We start from the raw sequence: 25717 nt of genomic DNA on the forward strand, positions 1-25717 counted from the left end.
GAAATATTATTTGGTCCCAATATCCATTTTCCTTCAACACATCATTCCTCTTGTTTTGGCTGTGTACCTTAACCCTAGGGAAACTTCAGTCTTCTGCCTTTACAATATTGTTCAAATTTGTGACTGTGTATCTCCTTAAGACAGGCAACCTTTTTGAAGTTCAGTCATAAAACTCATACCCAGGCTAGGGTTGGCCACAACTACAAACGTGCACTCATAACCCCACCCTTGGGCTCAACCTAATCTCAGCCATTCTTTGGCCTAATTTAGGCTAACCCAAATTTTGGACAGTCCATAATCATCAAAGGTCAGATGATCACGATGTTTAGGGCTTTTCTAAGGGTCAATGTAGTCATTCAACATGTAATTTATTTATTTCTCGTCTTTGTAACTAATTTAGATCTTTAATCGTTAAAGTTGAGACCAAATGTGCTCTCATCCTCTTTTGAAACAATTTGAGTCAAATGTAAAGAGTCTTGTGGAAAAGTGAAAGTAACCGATGGATTTATAATTTATTCGATCAATGATAACAAATCATGTATCAACCGGTAAGGGCGTCTCTAATGATTAGGGCTATGCTTAGTTTTTAATTAACCTTCCAATCTGACCCACATGGAATGTTTATTGTAATCCGGCAGGAGAGCAGAAATGGCAGTCCTCCCAACTCCCTTATCTCTGAAAAAAAAGGGGGAAAAAAAAAGGAAGGAGAAGTACCCATTAAAGAATAAAAGGTACCCACTAAAATATGTGGTAGGGCATGCTAGCTTTTCATGGTCTTAAACATAAAATAGAATAAAACAAATTCAATGATAGCAATGGGAATGTTACTATTGATTTGATAGCATGGTTGATGGTTTATTTGCGATATTAGAAAAATAATTTGCCTTATCATGTCTTTTGTTTTTGGCAGATTTGCTAAATTTGCAGTATCTGTTGTATTGTATGAAGGTGCACCAAAATATATCCATGGGTGTTTGAGGGTATTGTAGCAGGGTGTGAAGCCCTTGGGCAGGAAATCAGTTTTAAGTACAGCTTGGAAACTGTAATGAAGATAGCTAGACCCAAAAGGGTTGTATACTTTTCTACCGAGTTATTAGAAATATTCCTACATATAGCAATGAGCTCTCCCTTTCAAACATGTAATCTTTTTTTCCGGAGTTTGTCACGCTTCATGTCTCCCTAGCCTCCAGTTTTGTATCTCTAAAGATGAGCTCCAGTCCTGGGTTAATGGGCATGGGTATGGCTCCAGTACTAGCCAGTCATTTTCAGGGGGAATGCCCCAGCTAATTCACTCTTGTTTCTCCTTTCTGTGACACTTTTTGCTTCTATGGCTGAAACTTGTAAGGCAATTGTAATTGAACTGGTCTTACAGGAAAATCAAATTAGGCTATTTAATTATAACTGTTGCATTGTGTACCTATAGCTATACACTGAAGCTAAGAGTCCTTCCTGGGTAGTGGGTGCTGAGTCCTGAGCCACCCCAGAACTACCAGTTGTCTCTCTCTCTCTCTCTCTCAGTCAGAAGCCAGTGGAAAAAACTCAACCCCCATTAACAGTTTCTACTTTTTGTCTTTAAAAAATATTTCTTCCTCCCCGGAACCCTTACTGTAATCTAAGAATTTATCTAGAATAAACAACTTGGGGCCATGAATCATGCTTTGCCCACCCATCTCCAAAAATATTTATTTATTTTTCACAATATGTTTAAAGAGGCCTAAAAAAAGATACCAAGATGAGTGGTCTCTTTTCAAAATTTTATATCAACAGTATTGAACAGTAGTCCCAGGTGTGACTTAAGCATATCATTTGGTCTTAAAAAGAGAATTTCAGGTTCATTAATAGTGGACTTCTCATAAATTAAACAGTAAGCCATTAAAAACTCTACTACCTAACAGATGGTAACCTTTGGCTATTACATCCTTATACCAAAACCCATCATCAAGGACATGTCACCATCATGTTTTCTCCACTATTAACTATCATGGAACAAAATAACTCCATGATGGTATACCTGCGAGCCATTGTCACCATCAATGAATCTGAAAGAATTTTAATTTGTAGGACACAGAAAGGAACCAGCTGCCACTTTTTCTTTTGTTCTAGAGAGTGAGTTTAGTTAATTGATGCTTTTGCTAATTTTAAATATCGATATCGGTTATGATTGGCATGCATGCTAATCTTGGTTTAATTTTCTATGAAATTTGAATTGTCTTCAAGTATATATTTATGTACGAATCTATCTTCCTGATCAATGAATTCTTCAGGAAATGACAGCCATGACAATGACTTGAAATTTGGAAACATTTATGTTCTATGTCATTAGTCCAAAAACTGATGTTTTCCTGTAATGGATCGATTCTAGGTGATGGCTAAGCAAACACATTCATGGAATGCACCAAACCAATCATCCATTCATCCTTTTCCATTTTAGCTACAAATTGTCTTCTTTTTTTTTTAAAAAAAAAAAAAAATCATCCTAAAAACATTCTTCCTCTAGCCCAACCACATGTTAGACCTAAAAGAAAGACTTGTTGCAAGTGTCTTGTACAATAAAATTAATCAATGAAATCAATCATTTTCCAGGAGACGTGCAGCTAAACGTACTTGGTCATCCTAACCAACAAAATACACATCATGTGCGTCTTATGGTTGGGGTCAAGTGACTGTGAGAGGGGATGTTACACTGGTGAATTGACAATTAGTGCTTTCTCATGAGAATTGGAAATCGACACGTTTCTTCTCATGAGAAATAAAAATGAAAACGAAAAGACAAATTACATTATATTTTCATGAAAGAGTATGATTGAAGTTTAGCCTAGGTGACCATCATGTGTCTTAAATTGCTTGATTAAAATCATGTGCATCAAATTTGATTTCTTTTCGCTTCTATTACAACTTTGGGTAATATGTCAATAAATGAATCAATCAAATTTATTGTAGTGATATCAGATCCTAAGGAGTTAGGATTACTTCATGTCACCATATGCCCATGCACTGATATGCTAATTAAGGGAAATTAATCAGCCAAAAAAAAAAAAAAAAAAAACTTCATGTAGCCAAAAATTATGGTGAATTGTCAGTTAAGTATGTGAACCACTTCTATATTCACTAAATCCTTTCCTCCTTTTTGTAAACAATGCTGCTCATGTCTACCCTCTCTTTCTCTTTCTTTATCATTTGTTAAACAAAGTGATGATCACCTTATGCTGCTATTGCAGCTTTGAATGTTCTCTTCCTAGATCTGTCTGCCTGTATGTAGAGTTTTGACACAATTAAGTACCTACTAATCTTGTCACCTGATAATATAAGTTATATACATATATATATATATATATATATATATATATATATATATATATATATATATATATATATATATATATATGCCCATGAAGGGATGTTAACAGTTGGATCTGATTTGAGGAAATATGGGCTAAGCTTAGGGATCCGTTAATGCTAAGAAAAGTGCAAGAAATGAACCTTTTCCCATCATGTGATACAGAATGCTTAGGGTATCACTGCTGTCTCAAGACCAAGTCTTAATTTACTTTAAAACTTCAGTATGGCTGAAAAGTTTTCTAGCCAAACCCTAAATTAATGTGATCAGTCTTGATTTGATCATGGTGGTGCAGCATTTCAAAGTTGTAATCTTAAAAATGAAGCAGCTATATCCCTAAATTATTTTTCTAGAAAAACAAACCCTACATTTTCCATGTTCTTATTTTCAGTGGATTCATGTATAACCCATCCTCCTAAATAAACAAAAATGCTGTGCAGTGCAGTGCAGGGGTCTCTCAGTTTTTATGACGATGTATTCACATGCATATGCTTGCATTCCTGAAATTATTATGAGGGGTGCAGAATACCGAGAGCTCAGTCATTATTTATTACGTACTTTTCTTGTTTTTGAAAGAGAAGAAAAACTCGACTGATTGTCAAAGGCAGTATGATGATTAGGATCATTTCCCACCATGGATTTGACTGAAAGGGCTGTGATGCCTGTGACCCCATGTTAGTGAGGATTCGATGATTGAAGGAAAAATACTACATACGATAAATTGATTAATCTATCTATATGTCACAGGTAATTCCAGAATGCTAATCAAACAATTATATATTTATATACATGCATATGAAGTATTCTTTCGATGAAGGAAGCCTTGACAACATAAATGATGTACACTAACATTGTAAGAGTGTAAAATGGGCGAGAGGAAAAAAGTATAGTCTTCCTCAGGTCCTAAAAGGTATATATAAATAATCAATTTGATCTTTCCATTATATGCCCAAGTATCTTCTTCTTTTTCTTCCCTCATTTTTCATTAGATTTGTAATGACCTAGCACTAGTTGGATGCTAAAACAAAATGGTTTTCACTCGGTTAACTTCCTTTGTTTGTTTTAATTTTCGAAAAATTGGCACTAGTTGTCTCAATGCATGAGAAAGAGAAATAAGGGGGAAGGGGAAATTGGTGACATCCCCACAGCCCTGATATTATTATTAGATGCAGTGTCATAGTCATTCTTTTTTAATGTACCTCCCATTTATTACCTTTGTCCTTTGCCTTCCATTCCTTCTCCATCCACTAATGCTCTTTGCCTTCCTTCTCTCCCAGAACCATTTGTTACTGAATTTGCAGAGAACTCCCTCTCTCCTCCAATTAGGGTTTCCCCTTTGATGGCTCACTTTCAGTTATAAATCTGTGGCCATCATATCTTTGTAATAGGCCACAGTCTTGGAAGGAACAAACAACACCTCTTGAAAGAGCTCCCACAAAGGAAATAAAGGTATCATCTGCCTTCTTATTCTCTGATCATTAGGAAACCAAGATCACAAACAGGTATACATATGTAGCTTCTCTGTTTGTTCTTTCTTTTAGTGCTAATTTTTCTTTTCTTTTGGTTTAGTTTTCCGGGTGGGCTGAAGACTAAAGAGATGCATACTACATGCTGTTGGGTTAAAGTCTTGATCTAGGGTTTTCCTGTGTCCATATGTTCCTGTTTTCTTACTACAGCTATCAAAATATAAAATTGTGTGTGTGTGTTAACTACCTCTGTCAGATCCCATGTTCATCATCAACAAATATATATAAATATATATAGTCATAGTTGAAGCAACTGAATTCTTGGAAATTTGGAGAGTCAGGCCAAGTGGAGAGAGTATTTGCTCATGGATAATAGAAGAGACAAAAATTAGAGACCAAAATTTAAGGAAGCATGCACAAAGCCCTGGGGAGCCGTAAGCATATAGTGTAAGAATTAACCAAAAAGAGAAAAGGGAAGAGATGGGGAAGAGAAGGAAAAAAGGTAGTGAGAACTAACAAGTGACAATCAGTTTCCAGATCAAGAAAGTATGCATATCATAAAAGGGTTGAGTGAGAGCATTTTTCTTCCTTCTTTTCTTCTCTTTTCTTTTTCCTTTTGTTGGTGTTTCCCCTCTCTTTATGGGGTGGGTGTAGGGGTTGGGAGAAAGGTTAGATTTTCACAAAATAGTCTCCAAACCGAAGAGAAGAGTGAGAAATTCAGATTGGGTTTGGAGATTTTCATCAGCTACTCAAAATCCAGCTGGGGCAACCCTAGCTAAAACAGAAGCTGCTTCTTCCTTTCTTTCTGTTTCTTTTTTTTTTTCTTCTTTTTTTTTTTTTAAATCAGTACTGTAAGTGCAAAACAAAGTGCAATATAGTTAATCCAAAGAAAGAAAAGGGAAATAAGAAAGAAAAGAAAAGGAAAAAAAAAAAAAAGGAGAAAAATTTAATAGTTATAATGTTGCCCCTGTGAGACCGAATTTAATTTACGTGAAGTATCTGTGTGTTTCAATATATTAACAATTTTTATAGGAAGAAAAAAGGAAAAAAAAAACCCAAAAAAAACCCTGTTAATCTTTTGAATATCCTAATTAAGGAAAACTTACACAAAAATGGTTGATTGGTTTTACTGGGGTTTTGTGTTAGTGCAGGGAAAATGGCTTCATCCAGCTCTTACAACTCTCCTTGTGCTGCCTGCAAGTTCCTGAGGAGGAAATGCATGCCTGGATGCATCTTTGCACCGTACTTCCCACCAGAGGAGCCGCAGAAATTTGCCAATGTTCACAAGATCTTTGGTGCAAGCAATGTCACAAAGCTCCTGAATGAGCTCCTCCCTCACCAAAGAGAGGATGCAGTGAATTCTCTTGCCTATGAAGCTGAGGCAAGAGTGAGGGATCCAGTGTACGGCTGTGTTGGTGCTATATCATTCCTCCAAAGACAGGTTGAGAGGCTCCAGAAGGAGCTTGATGCAGCAAATGCTGACCTGATTCGTTACGCCTGCAATGAGATGTCATCGCAATTGCCTTCACCCTCACTAGTGAGGTCTACTAGTAGAAGGATTGGTAATGAAGGAGGAGGAAGCTACTTTCAAAATCCTGGTTACTCCCACCCATATTCTCATCCATGGGATGATAACCCTTCAGGAAATATGAATGAAAGTGGAGGAGGAGGAGGGGGAGGCAGTATGTGAAGAATGAGGGCATTGTCACAAAGAATAAGCCCCCACTAGCTAGGGTTTATCTCTTTGGGGCATTTTCTGCAGAAAGAAAGTCTCATGGTATGGTTGGGGAATGGTATGGTATGGTATGATATTTAGTTTCTAGCTAGCTAGCCTCACATGGACTCTTCTAGCTAGCTAGAACACTGTGTTTTATCTCACTCTCTCTCTCTCTCTCTTTTTTTTCCCTAAGAAAACAATTTGGTAGGTTTAGGGTGCATGCCTCTAAACTGAAGACTACCATTAAGTACTCTATGTGTGTGTGCCTTAGTTTGTGGGATTTGGAGCCTAAATAATGTTGTAGATGATCAGCATGATAATAGTGTGGCTACTTGAGCTGTGTTGTGTCATTAATTAGTGGGAACTCTAGAGCATGTGCATGTGGAGTTTCTGTTCTCTGACATTGTTTATGCTTAAGAATAAAAGCAGAAAAATATTAGTTAATCTTAAAGGGATGCTTCTCTAGACCAAGTCTAAGGGCTTAGTCCTCCTTTACACTATATTCTCACTTTTCTTTCTTCTTTGTTTTTTAAGGACCACTACTTTGCTTTCTCAGTAAATTTCAAGCCCCCACATAAAATAAAAGACTTCCAAATTCAGCTCCAAATTGCACCTAATTGTTTGTGCACTTAGTTTTATTATATTCAAATATTCATATGGTTATTCTCATTGGCTACAGCCCTATGTTATGCTACTTTCTGTAACAGCGAGAGGAAAAGCAGGTGACACAGAAACTGAATGAAGAAAAACCCCATATCAGTCGAGTTTTTCTTACGAAACAATAGAGAAAAGAGCCGTGTATCTCTCAGCTTTTTTTCTGCACATTCAATACACTATTTTCTTAAGGAATTTAATGTTAATGTTTTCTTTTTTATGCCATATATATTATATACCACAGCTGCTTTGGTGGAACTCAGCTCCACCTCCCATTTTCATACTTGCAAATATCTAAAACAGTAGGAGAGTACAGTGCCTACACTACACTCATTGGATCCGATCCACATGTAGGGGTAGTTGTTCTCCCATGTTAGGGTTTCAGCTTTTCCTTCCCAACACTTCCCAGACAGAACAGTAAACCTCTTCTCTCACACACACACAATCACATTCACATTCAACTCTGTACTTGTGTTTTGTGTGTCCTATTGGTGTGGGTGTGTGTATATGTATCCATATAAAACTTCAGTGTGTTAGGGTTTTCAATTTGTGCTTTGGTTATTCCATGGTCTTTATTCATTACTAGTTGCATGCATTGGTGTCAGTGTATAAGCATAGATGATATAAAATTCCTGCAAAGAGAGAGAAGAGATGCAGAGAAGAAGTGTATGATTACAGGTCTTCATTGAGTTCCATCACATACCCACACGCATGTATATATCTTTCAAAAGTGTCCTTGTTGTATATGTGTACAAAGCTTTCATCATCAAACACGACCCTCTTCTGCTTCCTCCCTCATTTATGTCAGACCCACACACCCACATACACACGCTCTTTCCTTCTTCCTTTCTATCTTTCTTTCTATATCTCTCCCTCTCTCTCTGATATACACGGGAAACACGAAATTTCAGAAAAGTTAAACTGTCCTCTCTTCTCTCTGTGGAAGTGGGTCTACAACGGCAGTGAGAGTCACGTCCATCGTCCTCCAATTCCTCGCCTCCTCGGCCACCCTTCCTCGAGATCGCCAAACACTTACCTTTATCTATGTTGGAATTTTTTATCAACGAAATCTAGTGCCCTGGTCTGAATTCACTCCCCATATCTTAACAGTCTCTCTTCTCTCTTTACAGAACATGTATTGTTTTTTTTTTAAGGGAGAGGTTTATACGATGGATAACTGCAGAGATTGATATTTGTACTGTTGGATCAGAAAGGTCCCCAGTGTGGGCAAGTATGGCTTTCTGAAGTTATTGCTGGTTTTTCCCTTTCTTTTTTTCTTCTTTTCTTCTTTTCTTCTTTTCTTTTCCTTTCTCTGAAGAGTGCAACAGTTTGTTTTCAGAAAACATCAACCCATCAATCTTCTCTGTAAAGACGTGGAAAAGAAGCAAAGAGCAGGTGAAATTTTGGCAGGTTATAGAGACAAACCACACTTCAAGGTGTGTGTGCGGGTCCTCTTTCTCTCTCTATATATATATATTTATATAAACTCTGAGACATGGTATTGGTTCCTCGTGGGGTTTTCATATACAATCATTTAAGTGTGGGAGTCAGGACTTGTATTCTTTTGGATTTGGATGTTTTTCTTCTTCAAGGCCCCTACCACAACCACCACCACCTCCACCACCACAACCTCTCTCTGTCATCTGCATGATCACCACGTTCTGCTCTCTTATTAAGCCCCATTCAGTTTCTATGTCTCACTCAGAGTCTTAACTTCATCTCGTAGATTTTGGACTTTTCACCAATTCTCCACCCCTGAAGCATTTTGATTTGAATCATGTCATGGGCCATCATGAGTTTCTTCCATATAAAATCACAGTCCACAAATACTTTAAATTCTACGGAGAAGTCATTATGTTTCAAAAGAATAACTCAAACCAGCCATTTACTTCAAATAATTTGAAGAGAAATCATTTTAGATGGATCCATACAGCCAATTTATAATTAGAGTGGGCAGATAAGGCTATACATGTCCTTGCTCAAACCTGCAACCCAATTGCCATCATTTTTTACTTTGAATTTTATTAACTTCTATGGACTTCCTGGAAAAAGCTCCGGACTTTGAAGTGCCTCGCTCTTTAACATGTACATGCTACTCCCAGAAAAAAGAAAATGAAAGAAGAAGAAGAAGAATGAAAAAAAGGAAAGAAGAATTCCACTTGTGAAACAAAAAGATCATTAATTATTTATTGGGAATGGTCCCTGACCTGAGAGATGGCAATGATAACATGGGTGACTAACAACATGCGCACACGAGGAGGATGAATGGTGAAGATCTAAGTGGTACTGTCACCCGTATAATTTTCTACAGTCAAGCCAGCAGCCTTGTGGATGTAGACTGTTTTGACGGCTGTTTAATTTATTTCAAAATCAATTTCTTCCTGCAACCGTTCTTGCTTTGATTCAAATGGGCCCTCAACAAGAATGATATTCAGGAAAAAGATCTTTCCTTTCAATTATGTAGGTTGTTGCTCTAGGTTGGCAGACCGGAGATTACCTTCAAGAAATTTTTTTTTTGAAACAAAGAAATAGGCGAATAAATTAAAGAGATTAAGTGTATAGATATGACAATATCAAGCTTTAAAGCCTATTCCAATAATGTGTCTCTGCAAAATACTTCGGAGCCATGATTTATCATATTGGTGTCAAGGCATACTCCAACAAGCGGTGAAATTGGGAGTAATAAGAGGGTATTTGATAAAAATTAATGCTTATTATTTAAAACTTAATTTAACTTTAAGTTAAATTATTTTTAATTAAGTCATTAATTTGAAACTCATTTTTTTATTTTGATTTTAAGTTTTAAGATTGTTTAATAAATTTAGATTAAAATTTTATCTATATTTAAGATTTACGTATTTATCCTCATTCATTTTAATTAATATTTAAATTTATTAATTTTAAGTAATAAAATTATTTGTTAAATATTCATACATTTATAACATAGCTGGACACGATATTTATTTATTTTTTTAAAAAAGTGATGAATGTGGAGTTATAGTAGTCATAAAATATACTCACTAAATGAGACAAATGAGGTCAAAAAATTTTTTTGATTAAGATTGAAAAGGTGGTTGATGGAAGTTAATATTTATTAATTAATGACTTAAGTTAACTTTAAGTTGAATTATTTGTAAGTTATTGATTTAAAACTTGTTATTTTATTTTGTCTTTTTAAGTATTAAGTTAATTTAATTTTTTTTAATCATCAAATAAACATATTTACCTTTATTGATTTTAACTAATATTTATCTTCACTAATATTAAGTGATTAATTTAGTTATTAAGCATTCATATTCAAAGTATTATAGAGGCATATGATAATTACAAAATATTTATTATAAAAAATAAGTTGTAAATGTAGAGTTATGATTATAAATATACTCTGATTGAATATGAACAAATGAGATTAAAGATTAAAAATAAATTAACAATTTTAACTTAAAACTTAAAATAATTTTTGACTTTAAGTTGTAATATTAAATTATTTTATTAAACATGTTTAATTTATTTATTTATCGACTTAAATTAAGTTATTAAATCATTAAATTGATTTATCAAAAACTTTTTGAATTAACTATTTTAACTTAATATTGAAAATTATTTTTAATTTTTAAGCTATGATATTAAGTTATTATACCTAATCTAAACTCAATTATTAAATCATTTGACCAAACACCACCTTATCTAAAATCTTGCAATGGGTGGACATAGATGTATGGCAGTTAAGGCTATAGCAATTGATAGTCCTGTAGTACTCCAATTATATGCATATATATATATATATATTCCCATTTGCTGTTGCACTGAAATATTGCTAGTGTTTAGGATTCCATGGTTGGAACTTTATGGCCACTCGCACAAGTCAAGACTTCCATAAGATCCAATTTTTCCATACATCATCCAAGGAAAATGCACACAGGAAAGCACTCAAAACAGTGAACCACTAATTGAGCACAGTACAAATCCAGATCCTCAAAGATCTTGTGGAAAATAATCATCTTCATTGACCTGCAAGCACCAACTCATTCGTCACACATAATTTAACCACATTATGCTCCCCCCCACCCTAAAAAAAAAGGTTACCCTTTTACCTTTTTTTTTTTTGTTTTTAATCATAACCTTTATAAACAGGTGATTATGATAGAATTAATCGGTTAAATGGGATGAAATGGTCCCTAAATTTGTAAATTTAATTCTTCCCATATTTTTATTTAAAAAGTAACTTATTTTTTATATAAATGTCTTTCACTGTTTAAAGCATTTACTTATTTTTACAAGAAATTAATCAAGGCATTTTTATCCAAATAAGACAAAATAAAAAAAGGATAAAAGGTTAAATTCAAAATTTGGGTTTTTAATGACTTTTTTTAATCAAATAACCTATGATATATATGGGGAAAAAAATGTATTCAAACTATAGAGGTTGAAACCTATGCAAGTTTAAACTTTAAATTAATACCACTAAGGTCAATGACGTTTGAAAACTAGCACTGAATTGAATTCATGGGTTTTTAATGACTTTTTTAATCTGGCCTATTATATATATGGGGAAAAAATGTATTCAAACTATAGAGGTTGAAACCTATGCAAGTTTAAAATTTAAATTAATTCCACTAAGGTCAATGACGTTTGGAAACTAGCACTGAATTGAATTCATGACTAGATTTTTTCTATTTATTTTCAACTTTATTAAGATTGTGTTTGACAATGATTTTAGAAAATGTTTCTACCCTTTGTAATACTTGAAAAATAAAAATTTTCAAATATTAGAAAGATTGAAAATGCTTTCTAAAATCATTGTCAAACGAACTTTTAATTAACAATGTCAAAACAAGTTTATGCTTGTATAACTTTTTTGAACATATCCTTATTCTAACACATGCAATCTTCCTTAAATAATGAATTAATTTGAATTTCATGTGCTATATACATGAAAAATGAAATGCTATAGTTTGGTTTCTTAATGCCCAAAGTCATGGCATAAAATGCATATGCTTATTAATTTTTTTCCACCTAAATTGCTCCTTTTGCATCCATTAGAACTATAATCTATAGCTAGCTTTGGATGAAGACTCCCCAAATTCTCCATTAACCAATAGGGGAAAGTTTTTGTATCAATGGTGCTCTCATTCATAATTGCAACACATAAAGATAAAGCAGATGTTGAATAAGGTTCTACATGACAAAAGGCATATAAAGTTCATTGCAGTATCCATCTTCGAGAATGATATGCATTGAACGGACTAATTTAGAGGTTCAAATACATCATGATATCAAATCTAATCAGTGGGTTTTGTAGCTTATTATAATCAAAAGACACTCAAATTGGACAAGTTTCTACATGCATACAATCAAAACATATTCGATGATTTCGGGTTTAGTACTTTATTTTAGAGATGAAACCCTACCGGTTATAAGGCTTTGAGTACTCATCCACATGCATGGGGTCTAAAGAACATTTATGCGGCTACCGACCTTGGATTCATGCACTTAAGATCTTTCTTTCTCGTAATTGAACATTCATTATCAGTCTCTTCCTTTACCATCTTTTTTTGTTGTATTCTATTGTGAAAGCAGTTCTTTTGGCTGATTACCAATGATGTTAGTCATGATGGTTGCCATCAATGGGATCATAAACAAACTCAAGACCATGGGTTATAAAGAAATGCACTTTCGTCAATGCATATTTTATCCTGAAGCAATGACTTAGAGATGAGTCTGACACCAATTTCTTATACATTTGAAGATGATATAAGACACAAAAATGTAGATATGAGGAATATATATAAGAATATTTTGTTGTTCTAGATATTATTCTAAGGGCAGTGCCATTGCCTTTAACCTTTAAAGGGAGAGGAATACATGCTCAAATCATAAGTGCAAAAGGCACCCCCTTTGGAATCCGCCGTTTCAGATTCGACTCAGGCCATCACTAGTGAAGTTGACTGAATACCTAGCACTGCAATTTTATCATAAGATCAGAATATTCTCTCTTTCTCTCATACTGTTTCTCCAAGAAATATCTTCATTCTTCCTTAATACTTAAGCATATTATTTCTAAGGGAACTTAGAGGTATATGAATCAAACTTGACCCTGATCTACTTAGTGTTAACTAGCTTGATTCTACATTGTAGGCATATTTTTCATCACTTGGAAAATTTGGGGCAAATTATAGTTGAGCTCTTATTAACAAAGCTCTTAGATTTGGAGATTTGAGTCAGTCAAGTGTGAAGTATGTATGTATCTTATTGGACATTTTGAAGTAAAAAGTATTCAACATATGGGATGACTGAAGAGTTTTTGGGCCATTCCCACTTCAAGCTATATGGGCGAATGGACATTTGGTTCAGAAATAGGGCCAGCATATCACATTCTGAACTAAAAGTGAACATATGTGATGTCCCAAAGCAACTCATTTCCTCTCTGGAACTTAGCCCAACTTGCACACTGAAACATTTGACTTGGGCCAAATATTGGGCAACACATCAATTTGCACCAAAGGTCACAACCTTATCCAAGGTTCTTGATACTTCGAAAACTCTTGTACATTTGCATCCTGGAAGAGGATGTGTCAGATGGGGAGGGAGGAAGTCTTGATTATTGGTAAACTATCACTTAATTAATTATTAAAAGAAAATCAACAAAAAATATCAAGTAATTATAAACTACCTGAGGTTAATGAAATGGAGAAATGGGAAAGGAAATAGAAGAAGTATGAAATGGAGCTACACTTAGATGTGTTAGGCGAGTTAGAAGATCTACACTAAACCCGTCTATTAATATGTTCAACTCCAAGTAAACTCAACTCGAGGTCGGATTAAGAATTCCTACCCTTTCCCAAGCTTGTGAGTAGTATTCGGATTACCATGGGTTTTTAAAAGTTAAATAAAAAAATAAATCAATATTAGTTATTAATTTAACATGAATAACTATTTATAAACTCAGCCTTCAACTATAAAAAATACTTTAGTAGTTAAATACAAATTAATATCTCATTAATTTAATATAGTTAAAAGGAAAAAGAAAAGTTAGAGTTCTTAATAATAATCTCATTAATTTATTATAATTGAAAGATAAAAAAAAAGGTAAAGACTTCTTTCTTATCATTTTTATGATATTTTATATTCGAATAAAATAATATATAATATAATAGTATATGGGTTCTAATTTCTATGAATGATCCACTCCCTTAATTCAGGTAAAACATGATATTTTTAAATTGATATTTTTTTAACACAAGTCCAACCTAATCAGTCCGTTGAAACCTTGCTTATATAAATCTAAGGACTTGTTTGAATATTGTTTTTAAGAACTGTTTTATGTGATTAACCAAAAAACCATTGAAAATATATTTCGGAAAGGGGGTGACTTTTGTTTTTCAACTACTCTTCGTATTTTCTTCTCCCTATTTTTTGTGTTCTGACATTGGTTTCTCCCCTAGCACAATGAGAGCGTCTCCAATAGCACAAAACATAATGAGATGGAGGATGAAGATGGCAGTCATGTTGGCTACCAAAGGCAGTGACCAAGATCGTGGTGATCTCAGTGTTAGTGAATGATTGTGGGTGTGAAAGGCGTTGGTGACAGAGTGGTGCCTTGAAAGGCAAGGCCACGGGCGGAGATGCCGTGAGTGACAGCGCATGGCAGTGGGATGGAAAGGAGTGGTTTTATGGGTTTTCTGGAGATGGCAGCAATGATGACACTGTTGTGGCAGGATCATACACATTTGTGGGTTGACTGATGATGGTGGGGGCATCAATGGTTATTGTGGATTGGAATGGGAGAGGAGAAAGAAGAAAAAATATATATATATTTGATTAAAATGGATGTGAAAAATGAAAGGATGTTTGGATTGAGGGAAAATGGAGGAAATGGGTGGAAAATGGTGTGATGGGCTTTGGTTATGGAAGAGGAAGGAAAATACTAGGTTTTCTGCTGTCTATGTTAGATTCTGGATCATAGATTAATCTTTGTTAATGAGCTTTTTCATGGATCACAAAAATGATACGAATTGTGTAATTTTTCTTTCTTATATGTCAATAGTTATATTTATCTATGTTATTACTATATGTTGATATTTATTTCTTAAAAGTTAACAAAAATTATAACGGGTGTAAACAAGTTTTAAAGTTGAATATTTTTTTTTTTAATTTAAATGAATGAAGTATAAATTTAAAAATTATTTATATATTTATAATATCAAATTAATTAAATAAAATATTATTTTTAAGAATTTAATTCTCAAACACATTTTTTTTTTCAAACACGAATTTTTTTTTTTTAAAAAAAACTATTTTTCATAACCATTTTTAAAAACAACAATCAAACAAGCCTTATATTTCTAAATTTAGCACCATGCATCTTTCTCACACTAGTCGCTCAGTTCAATCAGTTCATATATAGATCGAAGAAGCTAGGCTTATGTGATTCCTTGACCTTGATTAATTGTCAGCCCATAATAAAATCAAGTTTGACCATTACTATGTTGATCAATTTACTGAAAATTGCCAGTATCATATGTTATAATTACATAGCCCTTAAAAATGCTTTCAAATTACTGAAATTACAAGGGTGCTACACCATCAACTGCACAGCCTCTTCAATTAGATTTATTAGAAAACTAGATGTATAGAAGCATGACGAAGAAGTCATAAATGGCATTTAAAGCATTCTGCAGTAATTAATTTCCAATGGAAGCTGGTGAAGAACTGTGAGCTCAAACACAAGCTTGTAGAAAATATCACAAGTGAACAGGCAAATATAATATATGATTGTTCATAAAGTGGGTGTCCCAAGGGCAAGCACGAGCCTGCAGCTCTTACACATATTTTACCCTTCTGTTTTCTGACTCGGACACCTCTTAGCAATCCCCACCGCAACGTCCGCAAGCCAACAAAGTCCATGGCATCCAAAACCAAAAAGACTTGTTTCTCATGCAACCCTCTATGCCCCATCTATCGAACAGGTGTCTCTCAATTCCACATGTCCCCTCCTCCTTCCCTTTAAAACCCCACCTCCTCCACCACCTCTTCTTCACTCTTCATCACTTACACACTCTCTCTCTCTCTCACGCTCACAACACTGCGGTCTGATCAGTCTTTGCAGTAGTCAAACCCAACCTCCATGGCCGAGCACCAGCAGCGCCCAGGCTTCATGCCGGAAAAGGGACCTTCAACTTCACAAGTTCTGGCTGTGATCACCCTCTTCCCCGTCGGTGGCATCCTCTTGGTCCTCTCCGGCCTCACTCTCGCCGGAACCCTCATCGGCCTCACCGTCGCCACCCCACTGTTCGTGATCTTCAGCCCAATCCTGGTCCCCGCAGCTCTGGTTCTCGCACTGGCTATCACCGGATTCCTCACCTCCGGCGCGTTCGGAATCACCGCACTGTCTTCACTCTCTTGGATCGTCAACTACCTCCGGAAAGGCCGCGTAACGGAGCAAATGGAGCATGCAAGGTGGAGAGTGCAGGAGGGTGCGGGCCAGTTGGGCATGAAGGCGAAAGAAGTTGGGCATGGAATCCAAGGCAAGGCACAAGAAACTACAAGGACATGAATTAATCAGGCTTGAAGCCTAGTCTTTGGTCTTTAGGTCTCTGTCTAGGGTTGTGGTCTGGCTAGCTGTATTGTGGGTTAATATCTATTATCTCCAACTGCCCTTGTAATAAAGATATGGTGTTTGTAGATGGAAGCAGGGTAAGTATTTCAACTTTTCTAAGTGTTTCTTTGACGTCTGTATGTGTTTTTGTAATAGATGTTCATCTACTTGGTCTTGTGATGGTGCCAGAGTTTATTCACTCTTTTTCCCTTCTCTTTTGTTTTTGTGGTTTTTTTGGGGCCCTTTAGGGTTTGATCCATGTGTTCGCATGCACTGAGGTATACCCATTTACACAGGTGTCATGCACTGCATAACGGAGACATGCATTGGTTGATTTGGGTTGGAGGCCCAAAATCTAGCCCAGTTAGTTCTTTTGGGCCACAGTTGGGCCTAGCCCAGAACAATTCCTAGGCTAATTATGCTATGAACCGAGCTTCAATTCCAGTGGGACCATTATTTTTATGGAGTTCCTAAATGATACACAAAGATATGTTTGACTTCGTCATTTCCATCAAACATTTTTCCTTATTTCAGTCTAATTATTATTGTTATTTTATTTTTACCAAGGTTTAGATATTTATACATGATAAGGTGGATTCTCTTATTGATTTGTACAAAGAAGTGGATAGGGAAAGGTTGGTTTATGGGAGGTTGAATTTAAGTAAGACTCTTTGATATGCACGGTTTTGGGGATGGAGAGATTGAAAGGATCCTTTGAGATATGTGTGGCTTTGAATTTTTGAAGTTGAATATGATTCTAAGGAATGCACGGCCATTAAGATTAGGATAAGGAAACCAAAGATTTTTTTCATCATGACATTAAGAGTTCTAGGGAAGATTTTTTTTTTTTTTATATAGGAGACATTGGATATTGAGATCACTACAAGGGAAGGGAAGACTTTTCTTGGATAGAAAACATAGGAGATTGAGGGTCCACGACATAAGGGTTTTTTTTTTAAATTTTTTATAAGGAAGTTATTCACACCATATGGAGATTTGTGAGGGAGAGTTGATTCATCTTTAGAAAGGATTTTCTAGTACACAACATTGGGTGATTTTTTGAATGAAGTACAATTCTTTTGAAGACGCCTTTTAAGGATTTTAAGGGTAAGACACAGCTACACATGGAAGACAAAAGGAAAGGTGGATATTTTGGAGATTGAGAAAGAGTAGGAGAGCTTTCTCGCTAAATAGGCTTCAGGCATATCCAAATAAAGTTGATATTTGAAGTTATGGAAATCTAAGAGAAACAACTTTTTCTAAATCAATCATTATCAAAGAATAAATTTTTCTAAATCAATCCTTATCAAAGAATAAATTTTGTGACAAAGTTCGAAGTGGAGGATTAGCCTAAAGAGAAGTAGACATCATTGAGAGCATTGGAAAGGCTTCTCTTGTAGATCTATGCCATTGAGAGAGGGACTTAGGGCTGCCACCAATTGATCTTGAAGAGAAAGGAGGCATCTTGAGAAGAATTGAGAAGAAAAGTTAAAGTCTTGAAGATCAGGAAAGCGAGACTAGTGTAGGAAAACAAGAAAGGGATAAGCCTGAGATGTATGATCTTTTTATTTTCTTTGTATATCTTGATTATGATCATCTCTTCATCTATTTCTTTTTCTTCCTTTTTCTTCCATCGTACTTAGGTATAAGAATTTTCTTTGTTTACAGTGGATAATGAAGGTCAGTTTGGTTGTTGTTGACATATTGATGAAAAAATAATAAATGATTGATTGATCTCATGTTGTTTGATGCCTATTAGAATAGAGATTAGGGCTATTTTCTTTTGTTTGCATTTATTTTTTTTCACTTGATTGAGACCTTTTGACAATACATGATATGTGGCTAAGAAATTCTCTATTTTATTTTATTGTCTTTGGTCTCATTTTTTATATGCATCTTTCCATCGACTTCCAAATGAATTTCGATTTTGGGACACATGAATCCAAGTTCATGACTCCAAACAAAATGAAACGATTATTTGTCTGAATGAACTTACTAATGATTATACGAGGTTAAGGATGTATAGATTAAATTCATGCATATTAAATAGGGACTTGGTGAAGCTTCCTTTTAAGTGCCCGAAACTCAAGTAAAAAGTTTTGTGGTTAAGAGTTAGATCAACTCAATTTTCTTTATATAAAAAAACTAAGATTTTCAAGTATTATTATTATTACAATCTCAAGCTTAATATGATCATTAACTTGAACTAAGTATCAAAATTTAGCTTGAGGAAATTTAGATTGAGATAAATGATTGAACTTAAACCTTCATTTTAAGTGCTCGAAACTCAAGCAAAGAGCTTTGTGGTTGAGCTTGGAGTTAGACCAACTCAGTTTTCTTTATATAGAAAATACTAAGATTTCCAACAATTTTCATTATTATAATTTCAAGTATAATATGATCATTAACTTGAACTTAAGTATTAAAATTTAGTTTCAGATAACTAAGACTGAAATAATTGATTGAACTTAACTTTGAACTTAAAACTTAATTTTAAGTGCCCGAAACTCAAGTAAAGAGCTTTATGATTGAGCTAAGAGTCAGACCAACTCAATTTTCTTTATATAGAAAATACTAAGATTTCCAAAAATTATCATTATTACTCTTTGAGGCTTAATATGATCATTAACTTGAACTAAAGTATTAAATTTACTTTGAGATAATGGATTGAACTTAACTTTGAACTTAAAACTTGATTTTAAGTGCCCAAAACTCAAGTAAAGAGCTTTGTGGTTAAGCTAAGAGTTAGACCAACTCAATTTTCTTTATATAGAAAATACTAACATTTCCAACAATTATCATTATTACGCTATGAGGATTAATATGAACATTAACTTGAACTAAAGTATTAAAATTTAGCTTAAGATAACTAAGATTGAGATAATTGATTAACTTATCTTTGAACTTAAAGTTTCGTTTAAGTGCTTGAAAAGAGCTTAGTAGTTGAGTTAAAAGTCATATCAACTTAGTTTTCTGTAAATAGAAAATACCGAGATTTCCAACAATTATCATTATTACAATCTCAGGCTTAATATCATCATTAACTTGAACTTAAGAATTAAAATTTAGCTTGAGATAACTAAGATTAAGATAATTGATTGAACTTAACTTTGAACTTAAAGCTTCATTTTAAGTGCCTGAAACTCAAGTAAAAAGTTTTGTGGTTGAGCTAAGAGTAGATCAACCCAGTTTTCTTTGTATAAAAAATACTAAGATTTCTAATAATTATCATTGTTACAATTTTAGGCTTAATATGATCATTAACTTAAACTAAAGTATCAAAATTTAGTTTGAGGTAACTTAGCTTGAGATAATTGATTGAACTTAACTTTGAACTTAAAACTTTGTAAAGTTTTAAGTGCCGAAACTTAAGTAAAGGGTTTTGGGAATAAGCTAAGAGTTAGATAAAAAAAATCTAACATGGATCTTCTTCTAATCTCAACAATTTTGTGATCCCAAAAATACATAAGGAGTTTCTAAGAATAATCCCCCTAGATGTCAAATGATTTTAAACATGTTCAGATAGTTTGTATTCATTCCTAACAGTCCTATAAGCTTTTGCCCAATCTTAATAGTCCTTTGACAGTTTTCTTAGAAGTCACATAACAATATTCCAAATAGATCCTCTAGATTTCAAATGATTTAAATTTCACTTAGAATTTTGCTCTAACACCCATCTTTTGTATCTCAACAATCCTATTTAACACCAGAATTTTGTCTAAAAGAGCTTCAAATAATAGTGACAACACTAATGGCATATAAATGAAGGCAAAAGATGATGAAAAATTGGTGCATGAGGCTGCCCATGCAACAAAATAATTGTTTTTTTTTCACCCTATAGGTTTAGGTAGGATATTGTTTGGTCATGTAAAAGCATATATAGTTCAATGAAGGGAAATTTGGCATCATTTATTGATTCAATAACAAGTGACCTCTCAAAACCACATAAATAAGATAGAGAGATCATTACAAATAGAACAGAAATATGTTCCTTTTCTTTTCTCTGTGTTTTTTTTTTTTTCTCCTTTCTCCTTTCTCCTTTTTCCTCTCATGTGCATGAACGGCTGAACCCCCAATATCTCTACTCTTACAGGTGTTGTGGTCAGGGACTTTCTTCCTCATGATCTTTGGACTGGCTGAGATGGAGACTGGACAATCTCTTGGTAAAGAGATTAAAGGACTCATCCCTGTCCAGCATGCTCACCCGAACATACTTTGGGCTAGCCCCAAAATGCTTCCCGTTCCGGGTCAAAATCTTATGCTTCTTGAGGAAGTTTCCGCAGTCCTCAATGCCTCCTTCACACTTTAGCCATGCAAAAGCTGCAAAAGAAAGGGAAGGGTAAGGATAACTTCCTAGTCTACCAAACAAAACCATAATATGAAATTGAGTCATGTGTCTCAACAAACGAAGTGCAATTACCAGGCTGCGATCCAAAAGCTTGACCCAAGAAGTTGCAGAAGCTGGAAGGAAACTCAGGGAGACTGAAGAGCCCACTCTGTTTTACTGCTGACCTCAGCGCTTTCCACCTCTCTTCCATCATGCTATGGCTAAAGTGAAAGAAAGGTCCACTTTCTTTTGGGTTGCCAACAGGTTCATAGCTATCAGAAATAACTTGCAGAATTTTGGCAGCACGTTGCTGCGAGTCTTTTGACACACCAATCGTGTTCAGCTCTATGAAGCTAGTCATCTTCTTTGCAACCTCTTTATCCTTCACAAGAGCCCAACTGCAAGGCATAATTGATCATGGATGGGAATGTTTAGAGAGTCGATCTACATGTTGTAATACATCTAAATACAAGAAGAAAGATTTCCATGTTTGTTTTGGTAATGTTAGTAAGAACTGCTTACCCAAGGCGCATCCCAGCATGGCCAGTGGCTTTGGAGACGGTGAACAACATGAGATCATGGTCTGCAGGAGAAGAAATTGGAGTGTACTGTGGCCAGTAGTAAGCAAAATCATGAACCAAATTCTCCCCACTTCGGTTAACAACAGGTTGCCTTATTGACCCATCAGGATTATTAGGGGAAGTAACAAGCTCAATGTATGGACCATCTTTGTTGAAATTGTTGGCATCACCAGCCCATTTATAGAGCCCTGACTTGAGAAAATCCGTCACAGATGGGTAGGACTGTAAGAAATCAGCAGATTAAATGGTAAATGCACATGGTATAAATAGCACGAACATGCACGATCATTTGTGGTATAAATAGTGTGATGACCACGAACAATAAAAGCTTGATCAACATTGTGACCGGGATTGCACTGAATGAGGATAAAGGAAACGTAAGCCAGAAACACAATATGTGCAATAATTCATACAGAATGATCATCAGGTAAATTGTTTTCAAGCATCAGCTCCCAACTCATAATTTTCACCCACAAAACCAAAAATGCTTCCAACTTTCAAGCAAGAGAATAGGTCGAGCACATCACCAAACTCATTGAACAGAAATTTATCATGTTGCCTCCCAGTACAATGTAACTATATTATAAATAAGGCACTTACCAAAAAAATACATTTTCTAATCCGAGAGTTGTTGACTTTGGAATCCCAAGTACAAGAAGGTGTTTTCTTTCTTGTATTAACAATGTAAAGAGGGGGGGCAGGGGGCAAAAAATAATAGGACAAACAGAGTGGCATTGAACTACTTAGTGACTGCAAATAAAGGCACTGACAGAGACATGTTTAACCTATATGCCGACTACCCGGACTGTGATCTCTTCCAGATGGGTAATATTTTATAGAACTTACGTCCTAATGCTGGAGGTTCCAAAACAAGTAGCATCAGTTAACAAGCATGCTTTTATGTCAAGTGATCAAGCACATGCAGAAACATGAGAAGAATCTGCAGTGTCGTGTTGGTGTCATTAAGTCAATTTCTAAGAATATAGAGACAAGATCAGAGTGGCATTAGCAAATCAATAAACATGAGCAAACATTTGGCAGAAGACTTACCGAGTAAAATGGGGCTGCAGATACCACGCTCATGGGCTCAGATGCATTGGGTGGAGAGAGAGCATATAATGCAGCCTGAAAGAGCTGTGTGGAACCTGTTCCGACCACGATGTAATAGTTGTCAGTGACTGCATTTCCCACAATTTTGTGTAATCTAATGATCTGCTTGGCAAACTCAGGCTCCAAAAACCAGCATAGGTTCTTCACATCTGAAAAATAACTCATGGACTGCCACCCAGAGATCACAATGGTTGTTATGTCCCCCATTTGTTGCCAAAACCTCTCATACATTGTCGGATCCCCACTGTGCATCAAATTCCATATAAAATAAAAATGCCGCGTAGACTGTCTCTAATCATGAATACACTACACCCATTTTAAGGTATTAAAATATCATATAGGCCTAGTCATAGAATTAATTTTCAACTAGATTTCATGGACTGGGGGCTTTGTCAAAAACCAAATGATGCCCCCCAATTGAAGAGCACCAAATCTCCACCTCTCTCATTAGTATGCAAATCCGAGTCAAAACTGTCACAACACCGAGACTCTTAATTAGGCATGGAGGGCGGTATTGGGCGGATCCTCTCTGATGAGGAGATCAATGATTGGGCGGGTGCCTTGTGAGCATCAGATTGGTGAGAAGTAATTGTGCTGCTGACGATGAATAGGGAGGAGTCCTCGAGATGGGCTCATAATTGGGATACTTATTCCAAATAGACCCACAAAATGGAGACCAAAAGGAAAAATAAAGAAATGGACCCTGTAAAATGATAAGATCCATTGCCCTGCGATTTCTAACACTTTAGTCTTTAGATCTTCCCAAAGGACAAAGCCCCACAAAGATGCATCATCTAGCCCTGATGTGGCCTCCGCTGACATGCACCTTGGGGAGGCCCTCCTTGGAATTCAAATTTCTTATACACTGTCTTTTTATTTTTTACTAATTTTCGAGGCCCACACTGCCCTGTGCACACACCATGATGATGTACCGGTTAAGGAGCACCACCCATGGTGCATTTTAGAGTCCACCACCACCCACCACCCACCACCACCACCACAACCGCCCCCCCCCCCCCCCAACTTGGGAACAGAGACATGACAAAAGAGGCGTCAAGTACGAAGACAGAACTCTCTCTCTAATATGCACCATGGGAAATCTCAGCCTACCCAAGAGTTGTCCTTGTCTAGCCTACCCTGCCAACATATCTCTGCGAGTCTGCAGCCCAGAACCCTGGCGCACGCTAGCAGGATCACAGTGAGCAGCGCCGTTTTCAATAAATTAAATATCGGCTAACTCCCAAACCATGTTCCTTGAAATATCAATGACCCCCCTCAAGGGGAAAAAGATAAATACAATAGGAATCTTAAGGGGGTGAGTGATATATTTGAGAGCTGAGGGGTGTTAATGATATTATTACATGAAGGAAAATGAAAACGGAGCCACACTTACTGGTCGAGATTGATCACTCTTTCGCCGTCATCTTTAATCTCTGTGCTGGTGACGGCCATAGACGATGGCGTTGACGGTGACGGCGGAGGGGGGCTGCTGCTCATGCTAACATGCGCTGATTTTTCTGAGGCGTCCGCCATTAACGCTCTGATCTGTTCTTCCCTCCAATTCTCACCCTCATATACGACTCTAGAAATCAAGGCCACATTCAAGGCGAGTGAGAGCACCAAGAAATGCCTCAAGGAGAAGACGCCGGAAAGCTTACCCATCTCTGAGAGAAACAGAGAGACCCCTATTGAAAACAAAGAGAAGAACGGAGTCTTAATGCCGAGCTCAACTCTGAAACTATGGAACTCATTAACAGAATGCAATGCACTGATGAATGAACTGGGAAATCCTAGAGGAATCCCTGAAGATGAAGACGCAGGTGGAGTGGCAAATGGGTAGAGCAGAAATTCATGTACAAAAATCCAGTGAGGTCAGCTGGTGGAGCAATGGGCTGTGAGGCAAGGTTGAGGTGAGAAGGAGCCGGTGACCAAAAAGAAAAAAAGAAAAAAGCAGAGCAAAGAGAAGAGAACAGAGGGAAGAAAAAAGACAAGATGCTCTGCGGAGATCTTAGAGCGATGCTTATTCCAGGATTGGTTTAGGAAAGCACCAAACAAAGACTAAGAAAATCTCATGTTTGGTGACTACGAAAAATTCAAAAGAAAATCAAGTATTATTAGAAACTTTTCCTCTCTGTTATCTTTCCATCAGATTTTCCCTCAAATTTGTTGGGAACCAAACACAGTAAGAGACGATTGATGGATTTTGGATGCAGTGAAAAACCCCTAAATCAGTAAAAAATTTCAGCTCGTTTTGTTGAAGATTTTGAACATGGGTTTTTAAGCTTCAATATCAAATCGTCTGAAAAACCGGCGTGCAGTGACCAAACAAGAATAATCAAAAAGGAAAGTTTTCAAATAAAAAACCAAAAAGTGACGAGAAAACAGAGAGAAGAGAAGCAGAGAAGACGTACTCAAATATCCTTCAATATGCTTCATTGCTGGCTCACAAAATCAAATTCTAATTTTCGAGACAGAGACAGACGTTGAAGGCACTATAAATGGGTGTATTACATTCATAGCTCCCTTGAAAACACTTCCGACAGCAGATTTCTTCTACAATCAAGAAATCAGCTCACGATTCTCCTGGGAATTCGCAGTTTCACGACGCTGGATCTCGAAAACCACCCCCGCACGCAGCTTAGATTCAATGTTTAACTATTTTTCGTTCTTGTATATTTTAATCACTCTGCTTTGCCCATCCATATATATATATACACATATATATGAAAGTACGAGAAAAGCGGGTGTATTCACTTGCAGACTTGCAAAAGCAGGGGGGGGGGGGGGGGGGGGGGGTAATTCACTTCCAGACTTGCAGTTCGCTTTCTTTTTCTTTTCTTTTCTTTCTTTTCTTTTCCTTCCCCTTTCCCTTCCCCTTCCCCTTCACTTCCATTCATGTTTTGTAATTTTTGTATTTACCTTTAAAT

At 35.9% G+C, this 25717-nt stretch overlaps 3 protein-coding genes across 5 annotated transcripts; 2 read left to right on the top strand and 1 right to left on the bottom strand.

Moving 5' to 3' along the window:
- The first annotated feature begins 4552 nt into the window (after positions 1–4552).
- Positions 4553–6971, top strand: LOC117904715 (protein LATERAL ORGAN BOUNDARIES). Of its 3 annotated transcripts, none has more exons than XM_034817471.1 (2): positions 4553–4786; positions 5950–6971. In XM_034817471.1, the coding sequence occupies exon 2, from the start codon at positions 5960–5962 to the stop codon at positions 6491–6493; it is 534 nt and encodes a 177-aa protein (XP_034673362.1). In that variant the 5' UTR covers positions 4553–4786; positions 5950–5959; the 3' UTR covers positions 6494–6971. The 3 variants fall into 3 exon arrangements, with proteins under 3 accessions (XP_034673362.1, XP_034673361.1, XP_034673363.1); XM_034817470.1 differs by having other exon boundaries at positions 5955–6971; XM_034817472.1 differs by lacking the exon at positions 4553–4786 and adding an exon at positions 4924–4974.
- A 9261-nt stretch (positions 6972–16232) lies between these two features.
- Positions 16233–16985, top strand: LOC117904716 (oleosin 18.2 kDa-like). The gene has a single exon (XM_034817473.1). The coding sequence runs from the start codon at positions 16302–16304 to the stop codon at positions 16728–16730; it is 429 nt and encodes a 142-aa protein (XP_034673364.1). The 5' UTR covers positions 16233–16301; the 3' UTR covers positions 16731–16985.
- Positions 16986–20634: 3649 nt separating this feature from the next.
- Positions 20635–25494, bottom strand: LOC117904710 (tryptophan aminotransferase-related protein 2). Its single transcript, XM_034817464.1, has 6 exons — positions 25202–25494; positions 24184–24475; positions 22731–23034; positions 21622–21902; positions 21193–21497; positions 20635–21092 (listed from the first exon to the last, which is right to left on the bottom strand). Exons 1-6 carry the CDS (start codon positions 25224–25226, stop codon positions 20875–20877), a joined length of 1425 nt encoding a protein of 474 aa, XP_034673355.1. The 5' UTR covers positions 25227–25494; the 3' UTR covers positions 20635–20874.
- Positions 25495–25717: the final 223 nt, after the last annotated feature.

Source organism: Vitis riparia, chromosome 17, assembly GCF_004353265.1.
Source record: "Vitis riparia cultivar Riparia Gloire de Montpellier isolate 1030 chromosome 17, EGFV_Vit.rip_1.0, whole genome shotgun sequence".
In the NCBI taxonomy this organism is placed as follows: domain Eukaryota; kingdom Viridiplantae; phylum Streptophyta; class Magnoliopsida; order Vitales; family Vitaceae; genus Vitis; species Vitis riparia.